The 17,861-nt window shown below is 39.0% G+C and overlaps 1 protein-coding gene across 3 annotated transcripts in view; it reads left to right on the forward strand.

The window, feature by feature from the left end:
• Positions 1-17,861, forward strand: part of LOC124723218 (protein transport protein Sec16A-like) — a 228,572-nt gene that overhangs the window by 137,247 nt on the left and 73,464 nt on the right. For all 3 annotated transcript variants that reach the window (XM_047248405.1, XM_047248404.1, XM_047248406.1), the window contains 4 exons: positions 10,622-10,719; positions 11,434-11,575; positions 11,670-11,808; positions 13,742-13,955. In XM_047248405.1, the coding sequence (XP_047104361.1) occupies positions 10,622-10,719; positions 11,434-11,575; positions 11,670-11,808; positions 13,742-13,955 (593 nt within the window). The remainder of the gene's footprint in view (positions 1-10,621; positions 10,720-11,433; positions 11,576-11,669; positions 11,809-13,741; positions 13,956-17,861) is intronic.

The following is a 17,861-nucleotide window of genomic DNA, read 5'->3' on the forward strand; positions in this document are numbered from 1 at the left end:
CTGGTTGTATGTTGCTGCTTTTGCTTCTGAATCCTGAGTCAGACACACTGTGAAGACACATGTTGTGCGTGAACCTATAGTTATAACCGGACAGTCTGCTCATCTGCACATTGTCAGAGTCCACTGGAGAGAAGTGATAATGGCTCCTTGTGCCTGCAACAGTTTTAACGTGTTTTAGTCTGCTTTTTAGCATCTCTTAGACTGATTTCACCTCATCTTTCGAAACCTAGAATGATTGTATGCTAGAGATATTTTTCTGTATCCAGGTAAATAATTGAAGAGGTGTTAGAATGTGACCTTCTGTAGGGTGCTGCAGACTAGCTCGTGATGCCATGTGCTTAATGGTAGCACAAGTACCATCACATACATTTTTACCATGACTTGTTGCGAAAAAATTCCATCTGCATGAATCTGAAAATCATGGTAATGCATGCATAAATTTTTGAGATTTTTACAGTTTTTGTACTGACTAGCTGCCCCATCACTGAAGTATGTATGTGAGGCAGCTTGTTTTTCACATATGCCATGACAGTGCGAATGTGGGCATGAACTGCAATGGCATCATGAATTAACCAGTCACTAAAAACGCACAGGTTCATGACAGACACATCACATGAGTCACCTCTATAGTAAATCGCAAATGGCTGGAGAGTTGCTTGACTGTTGTCCCAATGATATCCTTGGATGACATCTTGAACTATAAATGCATAATTTTCAGAAAAGTCTAGTATAACTATAATTTCATCTTGTTTCAAATTATCCTTACAAAACTGGAAATAAGCCGATTGTGCTGTTGCTGTGAAGCTGTGTGTGGTCAGTTTGTCCATTTTTTGACAACACATTTCAAGAAAATCTTCCACTGTACTTTGCTTTGTTTCAAGACTTGTGCGATCCATGTGTGCCCATTGTTTATAAGGAACAAGTTCATCGTCAGCCATAAGGAGTTCACCATACAGTTTGTTATTCACGTGTTCTGCAAGATTTGCCTTACCAGGACGCTTTTCGCACCTGTGTATCACGCACTGGTAGGAACTGATGTCACACACTAGCAGCTTCATTGCACCTCTGTAATCCAGATCGCACGACCACTACGGGCGCAGGTTCGAATCCTGCCTCGGGCATGGATGTGCGTGATGTCCTTAGGTTAGTTAGGTTTAAGTAGTTCTAAGTTCTAGGGGACTGATGACCTCAGATGTTAAGTCCCATAGTGCTCAGAGCCATTTGAACCATTTTTTGTAATCCAGACCAGAATCCTTTATAGTAGCAAACATCAGCTTAGCATTTTGATGGGTCTCACATACACAAACATTGTGTGTGCCCCTTGCACTTACAGGCACAACCCATTTTGGCCAAAGGGATACTTTTCCTTGAATTCTACATATAGTTCTGATATGTTGCATAGCAACAGTCTTTTTTGCATCTGTACACGTACATTTCCCATTTTCACCGTTACATAGTTTTTTTTTTCCAGGCATTATGCGGCTGTAGTCATTATTTTCATAAAACTCCGACACTAGCACCTTTATTTCTGAACTCAGTTGCTTACCCTGAGCCTGCTGCAGTTGTGGAAGCACTCCTTGGGTTGCTTGCTTTACCATATATGTAGAAACATTGAATTCCTTTGCAGTGTAGTCAGTAGATCACCTGGAAGGTGCAAGGGTAAGAATAGCTACTTTTTTCTGGTGTGTGGATACGGCACATTTTTCTTTCAAATCATGCACAATTTTGTCCAAATCAGAGCACTTGTGGCATGTTTCTGTTCCTTTGGAGCAGATAGTTCTTCCTCTTCCACCATTCGTGTTTCAATTCCATTTGAGCTTCTTGTAGTTTGCTTCTACCATAGCTGGGCCTGTCTCTTTTCCCATCTTTGTGTGTCTTCATGGGCGACAAACCAAGAGCAGTCACTGAAGTATTTAATTGCTCATCTGCTGTGGTTGTAGGTGGCTGATACTCTTCGTCACTGTCATGTAAATTATCAGAATATTCTTCATGTTTTAGCATTGTAACACACCTGTAACATAATTTTTGTCCTGGTGTCATGTTAAGTCCCATGCACTGATTCACTTTCAATACTGATTTTATATCAATTTCTCTGAGGATACACTTCAGTCTTCTTATGAATCCAAAATGGATCAAAACAACTTCTTTGTAGGAAAGAATAATTATCCAGAAACACTTTCATATGATGATAACAAACACTAAAGTTTCCTGAAACTGTACTTCTTGTGCCCACAGGGTGTATCCCGGATCTCCATAGCAACAAATCTTGGTCCAATTCATCCACATCATACAGTACAAAGCGAATGCCACATTTTGTCACATATGTTGTTTTATGGCATTCAGATGCTTGTCCTCTACCAATACTGCAACTTGTTTGAACAAAAGCACCACTAGTACACTCTTCTGCCTCCATACTGACTTCCCACAACAGTACTGACCAGTCCCTGAAAACTACCATTGTTTAACTTTCTGTTGCCTTATGGCTCCCAACAATTGCTGCAGCTTCATCTGAAACAAGCTGTCTGCATCATCACTATTACTTGCTAAATCGTGTTAAAAGAAACGTAACCAAATACATCTCTGTCAACTTTTATTGTACACAAATTCCTTGCAATAACAAGTTGAAATTTTGCCACATATTATATTATGGTGTACTTATGCAGTGTTTGAAATTTGGCTTGGATATGATTTGTCCCTTTTGTGCTACCACACTTAGAAAATCCATGTTTTTCAGGTAATTTTTCAAATTTTTGTATTTTTGTGTGCATATAACTCTGTTTGTGTGACTGATATTGGCAAGATGAGTTCTGTGTGTGTTTAGGCCACATTAAGCTTACCACAAACAATTTATACCCTTTTTGAGTGAATTATATTTGGCATAGAGGGCACCTACAATATGTACCTTTTAACATATTACATTTTTTTAAATCACATTTTGGAATTTATTAGTTTCCCTCAGAAATATGTTGTTGATGTTTTGATTCATAGAGTGTGTTCTCTAAGTGGATGTTACTGGGTTGTAAAAATTTCACTGAACTGTGTGGAATAGTTCCAGAGTTGTTAAGACCTGAAGTTGGGTCTGAAGATAGATTGCCAGATGTGGGTTGCAATTTCCGGGTCATGCCACCTTCTTTCACAAGACATAATTCTGGAACTTAAAATTTTGTACATGAGTGTTCCACACTTGGTAACATTGGTAACATTGGTGTGCTAAATTTAAGCCAAATCTGAGACTATCAGCTGGAACATTTTCTCAAATTGGTTGAATTGACATGGAAAGACCCAGAAGGCAGTATGAGGAACAGTGTATGATTGTGGGGCATGTGATCAGCTTGTCACTGATCCCTCCAGCCTTTATTGCCAGTAGATGAATCCTGTTATGTAGCTGCTTCTTTATTCAAGCAGTTCCTCATTTGGTCTCACAAGGCCAAGCGGACACCATTCTAGATCTTCCTATATAAGAAAAATTGTGGTTTTGGCTATAATGATGCAAATAGCATAGCAATTTAAATTCTTGGAGCGTTTATTGTGTTGCAGTGTATGATGTACTATCTGCTGATAACAGTAAAAAACTGAAATTTACTGACTTTAACTTGCTTTGTACTGCTCAATACAGCCCAAAGGAATCATCGTTATAGTGTCATGATACGTGATAATCGTCGTCCGTAATTTCCTGCAGTTACTTTTTCACTGGTCGAAGGATGATATTGGTCTCAGTACAGAACATCTTTAATGACTCAAAGAAGTTCCCCCAGTCTTCTCACAGAGTTAAACACTCAAGAAAGACTGTGCTGCAAAATAGTTGCAATCTTCTTCTTATGCTCTCTGAAACTGCTCAGTTCTGATTAAGGATTACAACTAAACTTATAGGAAAACATCAGCCTTGTGGCTGCAGTGCATGTATGGACACTCAAACAAACAAGGTGTGGAATTTGCACACAGAACCTCATAGTGGAAAATGTGGCTGGTTCCCTTTGTATCTTCCAGCAACAATAACTATAACACAATACAGAAAAAGTTCATTTAATGTGTTGAGGATTTACAACAAAACTTCAAAAACATAATGTGCCATTGTGCCTCATCGTATGTGTGGGGGCCTACTCATCTAGTATAGGGTGCCTAAAGGATGCTGCATTCTTAGAATGGTATACAGCAATACAAGCACAATCACATTAATAGTTTTTATTACAAATAAGAAGAATGACAGTACTTAACATGTATTTACAACAAGTGTCACAAGCAGTGGACGACATGGAAACAGTGATGTTATTTGCTAAGGACAATATTCAACAAGCAATGGATATCAATCACTAACCGTTCTGCCAGTGCTGGACAAAAACTGTGCGAATACTGTCCAAATACTGAGCGAATACCAACCAACCGAGACTGGCAAGAGTGGTGCTTACATTCTCCTCTTTTAGAGGCCACTCCTGTCATGGTGTGGCCCTAATCACCGCACCATTGGCCGATGTCATTTCACCGCCTCCTCTTCTCTTGCGTTCTTCATCTTCATTCCAGTGATTATGGCTATGCCAGAACATTCCTCCCCCCCCCCCCCCTCCCCAAGTGATGTGATGGACCGTTGTTGTGTAGGGAGTGCGACCTTGACGGGGGAGGCAGGAATGTGAGCGCATCACCGAGCCGGAAGCTGTGGCTGCAGGGGACGTCAAGCTACTGGCTGTACCCCACCGTCCAGCTTGCGTTTTGGCGGAAACATCTGATGGAAAACAACCAGAAGGGTACGTGTCCACCTCCTGCTGCCATGAACCAGATGGAGAAGGTGGCGATGGCTGCAGTGTGGGTGGGTCCAGCCCCATCAGTAGGACAAGAGGAAGCGGAGGAGGTGAAGGCTCCTTCTCAGTGGGGTTGTCCCGTGGTGTCATGATGATACCCTCTGGCAGCTGCTGTGGCCGCGCTGTCCTCTAGATGATTGAATTTGGGGAAAGAGAGACTGAAAGATCATTGTGTAAATGACAGAGGCAAAGTTGATTTTGATGTTGGCCCTGCAAGTCATCTGGACCTGAAAGAAGATACATGCAAGCGCAAAGTCGATGGACTATCTTGCCTTGCGCTCATGTCTGCTGCTGCAAAAAGCCCTGTAAAAAGAAAACATCATGTGGCACGAAGCGATACTTGGGGCCTGCCTTTGGCGACAGATCCTGAGGAGGGTGGAGCAGTGTCTGTTGGCAGCAGCCGTGAAGGAATGCAGTTGGTGATGGTCCTCCTCATGGGTGCGAATGATATGAGGCGAGAAACAGTTACAAACTTTGATCGTTGGTGTTTGTGGAGTGAAGTTTGGCCATCTGCTGCTTGAAGGTTCTGACAAAACATTCCACTTCGACGTTTGACTGTGGATAGAGCAGTGCATTAGTGAAATGCTGTATGCCATTGTGTTCACAGAATGTTTCAAATTCATTTGATATGAACTGAGGTCCTTTGTCTGACACTATTACCTCAGGTAAACCTTAGAGGCAAAAAATCAATGACAACACCTGAATTGTCCTCCGTGACATTGTCAAGTTCATTAGCACAGCAAAAGGAAACTTGCTATATGAGTCAACCACAATCAACCAGCGAGTGTTCCAAAAAGGTCCGGCAAAGTCTATGTGCACACGTTGCCATAGCGAGTGTGACTTAGGCCAAGAAGAGAATTTTTGTGGTGGAGCGAACTGATTTTCCGCACATGCGTGACACTGTGACATCAACTGTTCTATTTGGGTGTGTATACCCTGCCAAGTACAGTGTCGATGCGCTAACTGTTTCATATGAACACTCCCCCCGTGTCCTTGGTGAAGTAACTGCAACACTTATTTTTGCAAAGCTTTAGAGATCAACACACGTGACTGTCCTGTCATTCTGAACAAGATTCACACCTATCTGCACAGTGAGGCTATGCCAACGTGCAAAGTATTGGCGCACTACAGAGTTCTTTATGCTATTCAAGGAACGAGGCCAAGATTTGTGAATGTACTTGAGCAAAATGTTCAAATCTGAATCAGATTCCGTGGCCTGTGCAGTCTTATAGTTCAGTGGGAAAGACTGAAGCAATTCAGAATCCTGTGCATTGATGTGACAACAAGATGCAGCAGAAGCATCAGAGTCTTTATTAGGGCCAATCGGCAGACGTGAAAGTGTGTCCACATTACCATGGTGAGTTGTCGGACGATACACAATCTCGTACTGGTATTGATACAGCAACAAAGCCCGTCTTTGCAATTTTTGGGCAGTTCATACAGGAACCGGTTCTGTCAGATGAAATGACTGCAAGGGCTTGTGATCTGTTACTAAGTAGAATTTTCTGCCTTTCAAATAATGGTGAAATTTGGTGACACCATACACAATAGCCAATGCCCCCTTCTCAATCTGTAAATAGTTACACTGAGCTTTGGACAACACCTTTGATGCAAAAGCAATAGGCCTGTCTTTATCACCAATTCTGTGCGAAAGCACTGCACGGATTCCGTAAGAGGAAGTGTCAACTTGCAATACAACTGGTTTGTCAGGATCAAAGTGAACTAAGCATCTATCACTGAGCAATGCATCTTTAAGTTTTTGAAAAGCTACTTGGCACTCATCTGTCCTAACAAAGGGAATATGCTTGTGATGCAATGGAGCCGCTATTTGTGTAATATTTGGTATGAATGTTACACACAGTTAATTTTCTCTAAGACTGACTGCAACTCTGTGACATTCCAAGGAACTGGAAAATCCTGTATGGCTAGCAAATGCAACTGAAGAGGATGTACACCTTGACTGTTCGTGACATGACCAAGATACTGCCACTCAGGTTTAAAAAAGTCACACTTGTCCAGTCTACACTTAAGTCCTGCATCAGACAACACACGTAACAAAGGACATACATTTGCAATATGTTCTTCAGGTGTAAGACCTACTACTACAATATCGTCCAAAGAGTTTGAACAATTTGGCACTTGTGCAGTCAGCTGTTCCAAATACCGTTGGAAAATGGTGAGTGCGGAAGCACTGCCAAAAGGCAAACACCAATATTTAAACAAACCCAAACGAGTATTGACCACACACACTTTTTGAGATTCTTCATCGAGTGGTATTTGAAGATACGTGTGACACAAATCAATTTTTTGAAAAGTAGCATCCAGTGCCTAATTTGTCCATAAGATCCTCTGGGCGTGGCAATGGATAAGTTTCAATCACAGTTTGTGGGTTGAAATGTCAAACACAGAAGTGAATACCACCTGAAGGTGTGGGAAGCAAAACCAGTGGACTTGCCCCTTGACTAACTGATGTGGGTGCAATAATTCTGCCATCTTGCAATTCTTTAAGTTCAGCAGTGACTTTGTCCCATAATACAATGGGAATAGTTCTAGCCTGGCAAAATTTTGGCTGAGCATCTTTTTTCAGAATAATATGTGCAACAAAATTATTAGCCATGCCTAAACTTCCAGAAAAAATTTCTGGGAATTATTTTAGCACACTAGCTACACTGTCTTTTGCATCGAATGCAGACACTGACAACACATTGTCCTGAATGAAGACCAAATATGTTCACACACTAGCGTGATTGTAGCGCTGTAAAAGTCACTGTTCGCATATGCAAGTAATACATGCCAGGCAAAGTGCATGTTCCGAGAACGGGAATGTCACGTCCATTACAAGCTGTCAGTTGCGTGCTAATTTTAGACAGGCATGAGGAGCCTCACAGTTCGTATGTGTGACGATCTAGCAATGTGACAGAGGTACCTGTGTCCAACTGAAATTTGACACATTTGCCACAAATAAGTAAATGAACAAAAAGTTTGTTTGACTGGTGTATCACTGTAGAAACTGCACGCATGCTGTTTTTGCTAAAACCCATTGCAGACATTGAATATACTGCATTTATGACATGGTCCTTGTGACTAGATTTTTGCGAATGGGCCAAATTCTTATGTTTGTTCCGTTGCAAACATATGGATTGCACGTGTCCTTTCCTACCATAGGTGTAATACTGAGCTTGTCGGGAGGGGCAGTCTTGGCATTTGTGCCGCGAATAACATTGAGGGCAAGACTTAATTCTATTTGCCTGTGTAGCCGCCTGTGTTGCGAACTGCTTATGCGACGTGGAACATTGTTTACTCGGTGTGGAACGTTGTTTACTCGACGTGGCAAGCGCACTCTGCCAGTGCGGAATGGGGTGAGTGCCAGAAAGGGACTCGACCTGGAAAATAGCTGGCTGCTCAAATGTATGAGCCGACAAGGCACCAGAATCTTACTGACCTAGTCTTTGCACTACCTGATGAAATGATAGATCGGACTGTTTCCAAATTTTTTTCTCTGAGTTTGACATCAGGTACATTGTAAACGATTGCATCAAGCAACATAACATCTGAATATAAAGCACCACAAGCACATTTGAATTTGCATTTCCTTGTCATACCTTGCAAATCTGTTATCCATTCGTGAAAAGTTTGTTATGACAGTTTTTTTCAAGTAAAGAATTGATACCTAGCTGCTACCACACTCACTTGTCGGTTAGTTAGGGACGCTACCACATCATCATAAGCAAGTTCACTCGGAGTGGCGTTAGGGAACAGTTTTGTAGGAGTCCAAACACTGTACTTCCTACTGTTGATAGTACACAGGGAAGTTTTACAGTACCTGGTACATTGTGGGTGATGACGTGGGCTTCAAATTGTGACAACCACTCGAGCCATTCTTCTTCTCATTCACAAAACTGTTGAAAAGGTGGTGTAGCAGCTGTAGTAGGCGGTGCTTCTTCCATCAGGCACGCAGTGTTGGCCAGCAGCTGCTGCACTGTGTTGAGTAATGTGGAGATTTGTTAAGTCTGGAACTGAAACATTTGCATTATGCATTAGCTGTGTGGCATCTAACGTGTGCAGCTGCGGCACCTGAGCAGGGGGTGGGACAGGTGGGGTGGGCACGTTGGAAGATTCAAAAAAAAAAAAAAAAAAAAATAAGTAAAGGCAAGCAAGTAAAATTAAGGCACAAGCAAGGACAATTTCTGCAACTCCCATCTGAAAACACGAATTAGAAAAAAAGGACAAACTCTAAAAGCAGTGAGCGCCCCTGCAAAGAGAGAATTAAGGTGCCAGCACAAAAAACAGAAACGACAATTCCGTGGCCACCAGGCACTAGGTTCAGCGGATACTCTTTGCAAAATGTGAGGTCCTGCGTACTCGTCTCATATAGGGTGCCTAAAGGATGCTGCATTCTCGGAGTGCTATACAACAATTAAAGCAAAATCACATTAATAGTTTTTATTACAAATAAGAAGAATGACAATACTTAACTTGTATTTGTATTTACATCCAAGTTTCACAGGCAGTGGGCGACATGGAAACAGTAATGTTCATTGCTATAGACAATGTTCAGACAAGCAATGGATATCTATCACTAATAACTGTTCTGCGAGTGCTGGTATACAACTGTGTGGATACTGTCCGAATACCGAGCGGCTGAGGGTGGCAAGAGCGGCGCTTATATTCTCCTCTTGTAGATGCCGCTCCTATCATGATGCGGTCTTAATAAGTGCATCCTTGGCTGATGTTGTTTCACTGCCTTCTCTTCTCTTACATTCTTCATCTTTGTTCTGGTGCTTGTGGTTACACCAGAACAGTATGTTTTCTTGTGTACTGTTAGAAAAATGCTATTAAATGCCTTGGTGTGATCTGAGTACATTTATTTGTGTGTGACTAAACTACTACAATAGTGTGTCACATTTTTGGTTATGTTAATTTAATGTCACTGTAGATATACTCATTAGTTATATAGATTTTATATTGTTATAAATGGATATGCTGAGAAACTATAACAACAAAATTGATTTTGATATGTTTCTCTTCTCCTTTCTTTTATACTGTGGAAATGTTCTGTGTGTTTGCTACTGGTGATCCAGAAAGTAATTTTGATTTGCTTCAACAATATTCATGTTACTGTGGATCAAGCTCTGCATTCTGTGATTTTGCTAGACTGTAATAATCAAATGAAATAATTTAGCTCATTCAGAATAACCAGATAGCATCATGAGAGGAAAGTGCATTATATTGAGTTCCTTTGTGCTAAACTTTAACAGGAATATTTGATTTATAGACTCTGTGGTGGTGACGGTAAAGCCTCTTTATTTTTCACAGCTGGTTAGACATTTATTTTCTGTTTTCTGTCAACAGTTTCAAATTAGATTTTGTGCTGTTAATGTTACTGGTAATGTCAGGTTTGTTTAAGTTTAAAAAGTTACCTTTCAGTGTAGTTTTTACCATTACTCTTCAAGCAGATTTTAAAAAGTTCTAGAAATACACTTTTGCAATACCAGTGCAAACTGTTTGTACATACAACTGTGAACTAAGTGGACTATTAAATTCATAAAATTATTTAATATCTCAAAATTATTATCAAGGACAAGAATGTCATAGGAATAGTAACATAGAAAGTATTACACACTTGACTATTTAAAAATAATATTTGTACTCCTCCATTACTAGAGTACACTCCATTCAAAAAGGGATTCAGTTTGATTTCATATTGCAATATAAGCAGAGTTGCAGTTTTCAGATTCCTAGTCCAAACCTTTGCCACTGACTTTTGATAGTGTGAAAATTAAATTGATAACTAATTTTATTTTTTATTTTATTTTTTTATCTTGCAGGCCACGTGAGCAATCTGAACCTTCAGTACTGGAAGGAACAGCAAGTACCACTCCCCAGCGTCTAACACCTGTGAAATTTATGGCCGCTCATGTCAAAGGTAGAGAAGAAAGAAATTTAAAGTTGTAGAATGTGTATTTATTTTTAATTTTGTAGATAGTGAAAGTATTTGTTCGAAGAAAGTGTCGCTTTTTTAAGCCTCCATACATGCATTTGGTGCCATTGGGTTCCAAATTTACATGTACCCATTGAAAAATAGATATTGTATTGCTTCCCTAAAAAGAAATTGAAAATTCAAATGTCAGGATGGCTTCTTTGAAAAGGCAATGTCCAATTTCGTACCTCCATCTCCTCCTCTCCTCCATCTCCTCCTTCCACCTCAAGTATCCTCCTCCACCTCCCTCCCTCCCTCCCTCCCTCCCTCCCTCCCTCCCTCCCTCACGCAGCGCACAAAGGAGGTCAAACTTGAGCATAAGTTCCATCTGTAAAAAATCTTTTTGCCATTGGGACAGTAAACCCTAATGTTCTTTTTTTACAATTTAAATTTCATTTTTCAAATGCTACATGTCATTTTGGAGACTGTATGCTGATGTGTTGTGAAGGCATCATTATAATCACATTGTATGTGCTCACACAGTGGAATGCTTAAAAAATATTACTGTTTTGTATGTGCTCACACAACAAAATGCTTAAAATATCTTACTGTTTCAAGTGGTTTGCATTACATCAGTACACTATACACACAACTCTCAATGTTCAGAAATTTTCATTTCCTTAGTACTCCATAAATATGTAGATCATCAATTCATTTCAGGAGTGTGGACCACAAGAGGTCGAATGTTGAAAATTCTGCCTCAGTGCCCCCTAGAAGGGCAGCCTGCTGTCATAGAGATATGTGATATTTCTCATATGATCCCTGACAGTGATTTAGAAGATTATCCTGGCCCACTTATTAGGTATATGAACATGTTATTTCTATTTTACGTTTGAAATTTTATTGGTTAAATATGTAGTGAATGCATGACCTACACAGATATTTATTGTTTTCAGGGATGTTACACATAAAAATTCATTAATTTCATTCTGCTCACGTAAGATCAAAAAGGCAGAACGTGATCCCAACTTGTACGATCGAGGCTCAGTTATATTACTTTGGCGACTTCTGATACTCTTGTTAAGGCAAAATGGGGTGAGTTTATAAGTCAGCAATGCTTCTATCAGTGTTTATTTGCTTTCATGAATCAGTACCATTTAGATTTTATGAGATGAAGTGCTTGTATTTTAATCTTAAACTATATTGATGTTTACTGTAAATGGTGGCTAATTTATTCTGTATGTGCTGTGCACAAATGACACAATGATACTGTCTTTTTAATATAAACCTTACATTAACAAAAGAACTTAAGGTTTGGTGGTATTTTATTTTTAGAGACAATGAGAACTAACATACATAAACCTTATCTGGTGCAGTTCACTTTTCACTGTGATAATGTCCTGCAGAGATGTGCAGATGTCATTGATCTTAAAGGGCAGTTTCAAAATGGTGTTTTACAAAGTCATAAAAAACATGATTAATAGAAAAATCAAGATTATGTTGCCTGCTAAAACTTAGGTAGCATATTCAGACAAAGCAGGATTTTTTTCCCCCAAAAATTGATAAGTGTGTGTTTTGTAGCCAATGTATTAACTGATGTATGAGAAATAAGTCTTTAAGGGGTGAAGAGGTTACTTCTACTTAGCTGTACTTGGCGATTCAAAAAGAAAGAACAGATTTCAATTTTTTATTACAAACTACAAAAGAGAAACACATTGCGCATGTCACTGGATAGAGGAAGATTGTAAGTTTTGACACAGTGACTACACCCCAAAAGAAATAAGTTTGTATGTTGGAATTCTCATGTAGTCAGTCCATTGTTGAAGTGCAGCTTGCATTCTGCTGCCGATTCAGCAAGAATCCACGTCTGCACCAGCAGATTTATGACTCGCATACAAAATTCGTGGAAGTTTGTTGTGTATGCAAAGATAAGAGCACTCATTGGCCATGCACATCTGATGAAAATGTTGAGCATAACTGAGATGCAGTCACACACAACCTGTTCACAAGACAGGCAGGTAAGGAACTTCAACTTCCTCAAACAACAGTGTGGTATGTTCTGAAATGATGCTTGCATATGAAGCCTTACAAGTAGCAGATACTGCAGCAATTGTATCTCAGCAACTGTAACACGAGTACAAATTTTGCATTTAAATTCTCCAGGATATGGCAGAGGACACTTTTTCCAAATTACTTGCCTTTTCAGATGTATCGACATTTCATAATGTAAGAATTTGGTGGCATAAAATTCTGGAGTTGTCAAACATGAGACACTCACTTAAACTGGGTGTTTTTTGTGCTATTTGCGAACACAAAATTTAAAGACCTTTCTCTTATATGGAGAAAACTAAGATAGGAATCTCATAGCTGGACATGCTGCAAAATTTGTTGTTTCCTCAACTTCATGAAGATTCCAATGATTTCATTTTTATGCATGACACCGTCCCATCTCACTTTCATCTTGAGGTGCAGCATTACCTTAACAACACCATACCACAACATCGGGTTGGAAGAGATGGACAACAAGATCTTGTTCATTGCTTTTGGTCTCTGAGGCTACCAGACCTCATACCTTGTGATTTTTTTTTTTGTGGGGTTACGTAAGACAGAGTCTACGTTCAACCTATGGCAGCTACTCTTGAAGAGCTGAAAGACTGAATTGTTGAAGCTATCAGTTAAATAGACAGGGACCTGTGCAGTTGTGTATGGAATAAAATGGGCTACCATTTCAATGTTTCTTGAGCGATCACGGTCCTCCTATTGAGTGTATGGTAAAGTGTCTGTGCAGACGTACAACTTTGAACCTTCCTCTATCCAGTGACATGCGCAATGTGTTTCTATCTTTCATAGTTTGTCAGTAATAAACAATTGAAATCTGTTCTTTCTTTTTGAATCACCCTGTATATTGGCTTCAACGACTAATGATTCAAATAAAGGCATTAAACAGATTACTTGGTGGTTTGTTAAATAAATGGGAGCATAACTTAAAACTCATAATGTATGTATAACAATTCACATGATGTTTCAGACAGTAGTTGGAGCGGATATAGCAGAGCTGCTTGTTTCGTGCTCTTCTTCTTCATCATCATCTTCAACAAGTTCACTTGCTGGGAATCCTGTTGTTCCTCAGCAGAATGTATGTGAGGTCCGTACAGATGAGCAAATGAATAAGAAATGTGAAGAAGATGTGACAAACCAATTTCGAGAATATTTGTTATATGGCAACACAAAGGAAGCACTGGGTAAATACGTCTTGGTATCTTATCAAGAATCAGTTTGTTTGCAGATCTCTGTGACATTTAGTATCAGATGATTATTAATCTTTGGTATCTCTAGTGAGCTTGATTGTTTCGTTAGGAGAGTACTTCCTGTTAAAAAATTCTGATAGTCTAGCTAGTATAATGAAACACCTTGTAGATATATTTAATAAGTAAATTAAACTTGTAAAATGATTTTTGGCTGAGTAAATTACTAATACTATAGTCAACCTGTTCCTTTAAACAAATCTCTGGGGGGCTTAAATAGTTTTTCCTTAAATGGTATTTCCCTTGATTAGGGGTTTAATCTTAGTATGTTAATGAAGTTATCCATAATCAGAATTTGGAAGTTTTTAGCCTAAATTGGTAGAATTAGTTAGTCACAAATGCACATGATGCTAAAATGTAGACTTTCACTGCCGGAAATATCATGTCCATTATAATTATGCGGGCTGTTATGCCGTGGTCGGTTGATGAATTCTGTGTCGATTCCCAACGTTTCGTCTCCGACTGCGGGAGACATCTTCAAGTCAGTAGCGAGCCAGTGAGTGTGTTGGACCTTCCATTGAGCTACGGACCCCCTTGAAGATGTCTCCCGCAGTCGGAGATGAAACGTTGGGAATCGACACAGAATTCATCAACCAACCACGGCATAACAGCCTGGATAATTATAATGGACAAATGCACATGACTTGGTCGTAGCAAATTACAAAAAATATACATTATTTTGTGCTACACACGATTCATTAATTTAATAGGCATGCATAAGTTTACATTAAAATCACCAGTTGGTATCTAGATTTAAAGGCAGTATCTGGAATGGAGAATAAATTGTTTATATTATTAAGATAATGCAATAGACAAATACAGTTACATGAAAAGGAAAAAATCCTTAAATATATAATTTATTTCATGAATAAAAAACTATAAAAATGTGTAGTTTGCTATTTCCTGCCAGCATAACATACTGAGAGGAATTGTCACTGTAGCTGGTTGGTATTTGCTAAAACCAACTCATCTACACTTACCAATGAAAAACACTTTCTAACAGCTGCAGCAAAAGGCAGCTGAATCACCATCATCCTCTCCTCCTCTCCCCCTTCTTCATCCTCCCATCATTTACCAACTGTGCTTGGTTCTTTATTAGAACACCACAAAAGTCAGGCTGTCTGTCATCACAACAGTGTCTTGAAATGTCATACATGCTGAAGTATGTGTGACAGCATTCAGGGAAATTACCTCCATGACATTTTCCTACCATGTAAGAACATGGCAACTGACACTGAGCTGCAGCCAGTAGGTATCAAAACATTACAGGTGGCAGCAAACATGTGCATAGCCTGCAAAATATCCACTCTTGTTACTTCTTTTCTTTCCATGAATGAAACTGACCTTTGCACAACAGCCAGTTTGTATTTAGCTCCCACAGGATGAATTATGTCCAGGAGGCTGCAGGTAACATATACAGTTAACAGGTAGAAACACATCAACATTCCAAAGGAATGTCGCAACCTTTGGGTGTGCACGACATCTGTCTGTAATAAGAATTATCTTCCTTCCTGCTCCACCCATCTCAGCATCTACACTCCTAAGAAACGTCATACAAATTTCAACTGTCATCCAGGCATTGCAGTAAAATTGTATGTGCACAGTATTGCTTTTATATTTTTAGATCACCTGAGAGTTTAAAATTTTTCCTTGTTAATGCTGGAAACATACAACCTCCATGACATTTTTCTACTGAATGGACTAGGAATATTTTTTTTACGTTAATAAATTATAGATCATATCAGGTCCATCAGCATGGAAAATGTTCCTGGATACACATTCATTGTCAGACATGGCAACACATTCATCTTCCAATGTTCAGTACTTTCAGAGTCAATTACCTCACATTCTCGAATTAAATTTTTGTTTAACCAGTCAGTTTGTTACTTGTGATGTCATTTCTGAGCGACTACTCAAGATTACTGCTTATTTCAAACAGGCTGTCCACCTGCCCAAGAGACTAGACTTCACCGATGATAAATGAACAGTTGCCACTGTAATTGTACAATTTCCCCAATCACCTGTAAACTGAACTTAATGTTACCAAACTCTCCATTATTAACGGACCTTCCGTTTTTTTGCCCAAATTTTCTTCTGCTCCTTATTTTTTTACCTGGAGTGACTAATTCTCCGTTTTTGTGTGTAAGTCAATTATAAACTATATTTCATGGAATAAATATAATCTTAAAACTTATCTTCTTGAAAATATGACTTTATCATAGTTTCTTCTGTAATGTTGAATTTTGTGAATGCTGGCAATGCGTGAGCTTCCAAACTGTAGCAACAACCAGCAATACTAACTTACACTGCTTTCTCCAGCATCTGCAAACTAATTCACGCATGGTTCAGAATGTGCTCCTGATGCATTAGCCTTCACTAGAAAATTAGTTTAAAGTTAAGAATGTCTGAAAATGATTAGTATGTTGTTTTGTGTTCTTTATATTTTATACACTCTAATAAATATATGGAAGGGCCATGTAACTTTTTGTGATTTTGTTATAAACAAATAAGTGGCCACTCTTTTTATTTTACGACATCTGGCAACTGTACCTAATCTCAACCTGGAATTGTGGCTGTAGAATGTGTTTCTTACTCCAATTGTGTGGAGAAAAAGCTCTCCTTTTTCTGTTCTCCTAGCTGCACGTTTAAAGGCGCCATGTCACTGATTGCACAGCCCCTCCCGCCAGAGGTTTGAGTTCTCCCCTGGGCATGGGTGTGTGTGTCATTCTTAGCATAAGTTAGTTTAAGTAGTGTGAGAGTCTAGGGACCAATGACCTCAACAGTTTGGTCCCTTAAGAATTCACACACATTTGAACATTTTCTGTTCTCCATTGTAACTTTATTGTCCCACACAAACAGCACAGAATGCCAGCTTTCAGGGAACTGGCAGGGAAACTTAATATAACCTACACACCTTCAGTTCAGAAAACTGTCCGAATTTTGACATGAGGGGATAATGGTTCGTTTAAACTGGATGTGTGTAGGCCATTTTGAAGGTTGAAACATGAATGTTCTTACTTTTTTAAATACAAAAGACAGAGTTCCAGCATTCAAGAATGCCTTCTTATTTTTCAGTACATCCTGCAGAAAAAAAGACGGTTTCAAATTATATTTCTTTCACCTGTTGAAGAGTTTACTGTTCAGATAGTCCTCTTCGTTAGAATAATGGTCAGCTTCTGCCGATTCTCAAAGCTTTTTTTTTATGTTGCTAGCCATAACTACAGTAAACTTCCATTGTAGTATTTAACACTTTGACAATCAGTACAGAGTAATCAGTTTGCGCACTAGAACTGAAGGGCAATGTTTTCTGTGATGACATATCATCTGAACTGTGTGTGTGGGAATTGGCACTTGTTCAAAATTATCTACCTAAAACTGTGATGTAGAAAACGAAGAAGAAGAAGAAGAAGAAGAAGAAGAAGAAGAAGAAGAAGATCACTCCATAAAGTGTTTGACACATACTAAAGTAACGTAGCTCCTATATACAAGCATTTAAATACTTACTGGTCTATTTTGACAAGAATCAGCTGTGAGCAATAAGAATAGATTGAGAGTTATTGACATTTTCTCTGTGAACAGTTTAACACAACTCATTCAAAAATGTTAAGACTCTCATTATGAATAGATTTCAGTTTAGAAACTAATACTTATTCCTTAAAAGTGAACTTTTCCTTAAAAAAGGATCATTAAAACCAAATCCAAGTAACATCTTTCTTTTGGCAATTTCACTGGAACCAACAGAAATATTAATTAAAAGTGGGTTCATTAATATGGAGTTTTACAGTAATATTGAAATAATTTTTTATGACAGTACTGCCTGGAGAAGTAGTTGCATTTTTTGCA

This window comes from Schistocerca piceifrons, chromosome X, assembly GCF_021461385.2.
Source record: "Schistocerca piceifrons isolate TAMUIC-IGC-003096 chromosome X, iqSchPice1.1, whole genome shotgun sequence".
NCBI lineage: Eukaryota > Metazoa > Arthropoda > Insecta > Orthoptera > Acrididae > Schistocerca > Schistocerca piceifrons.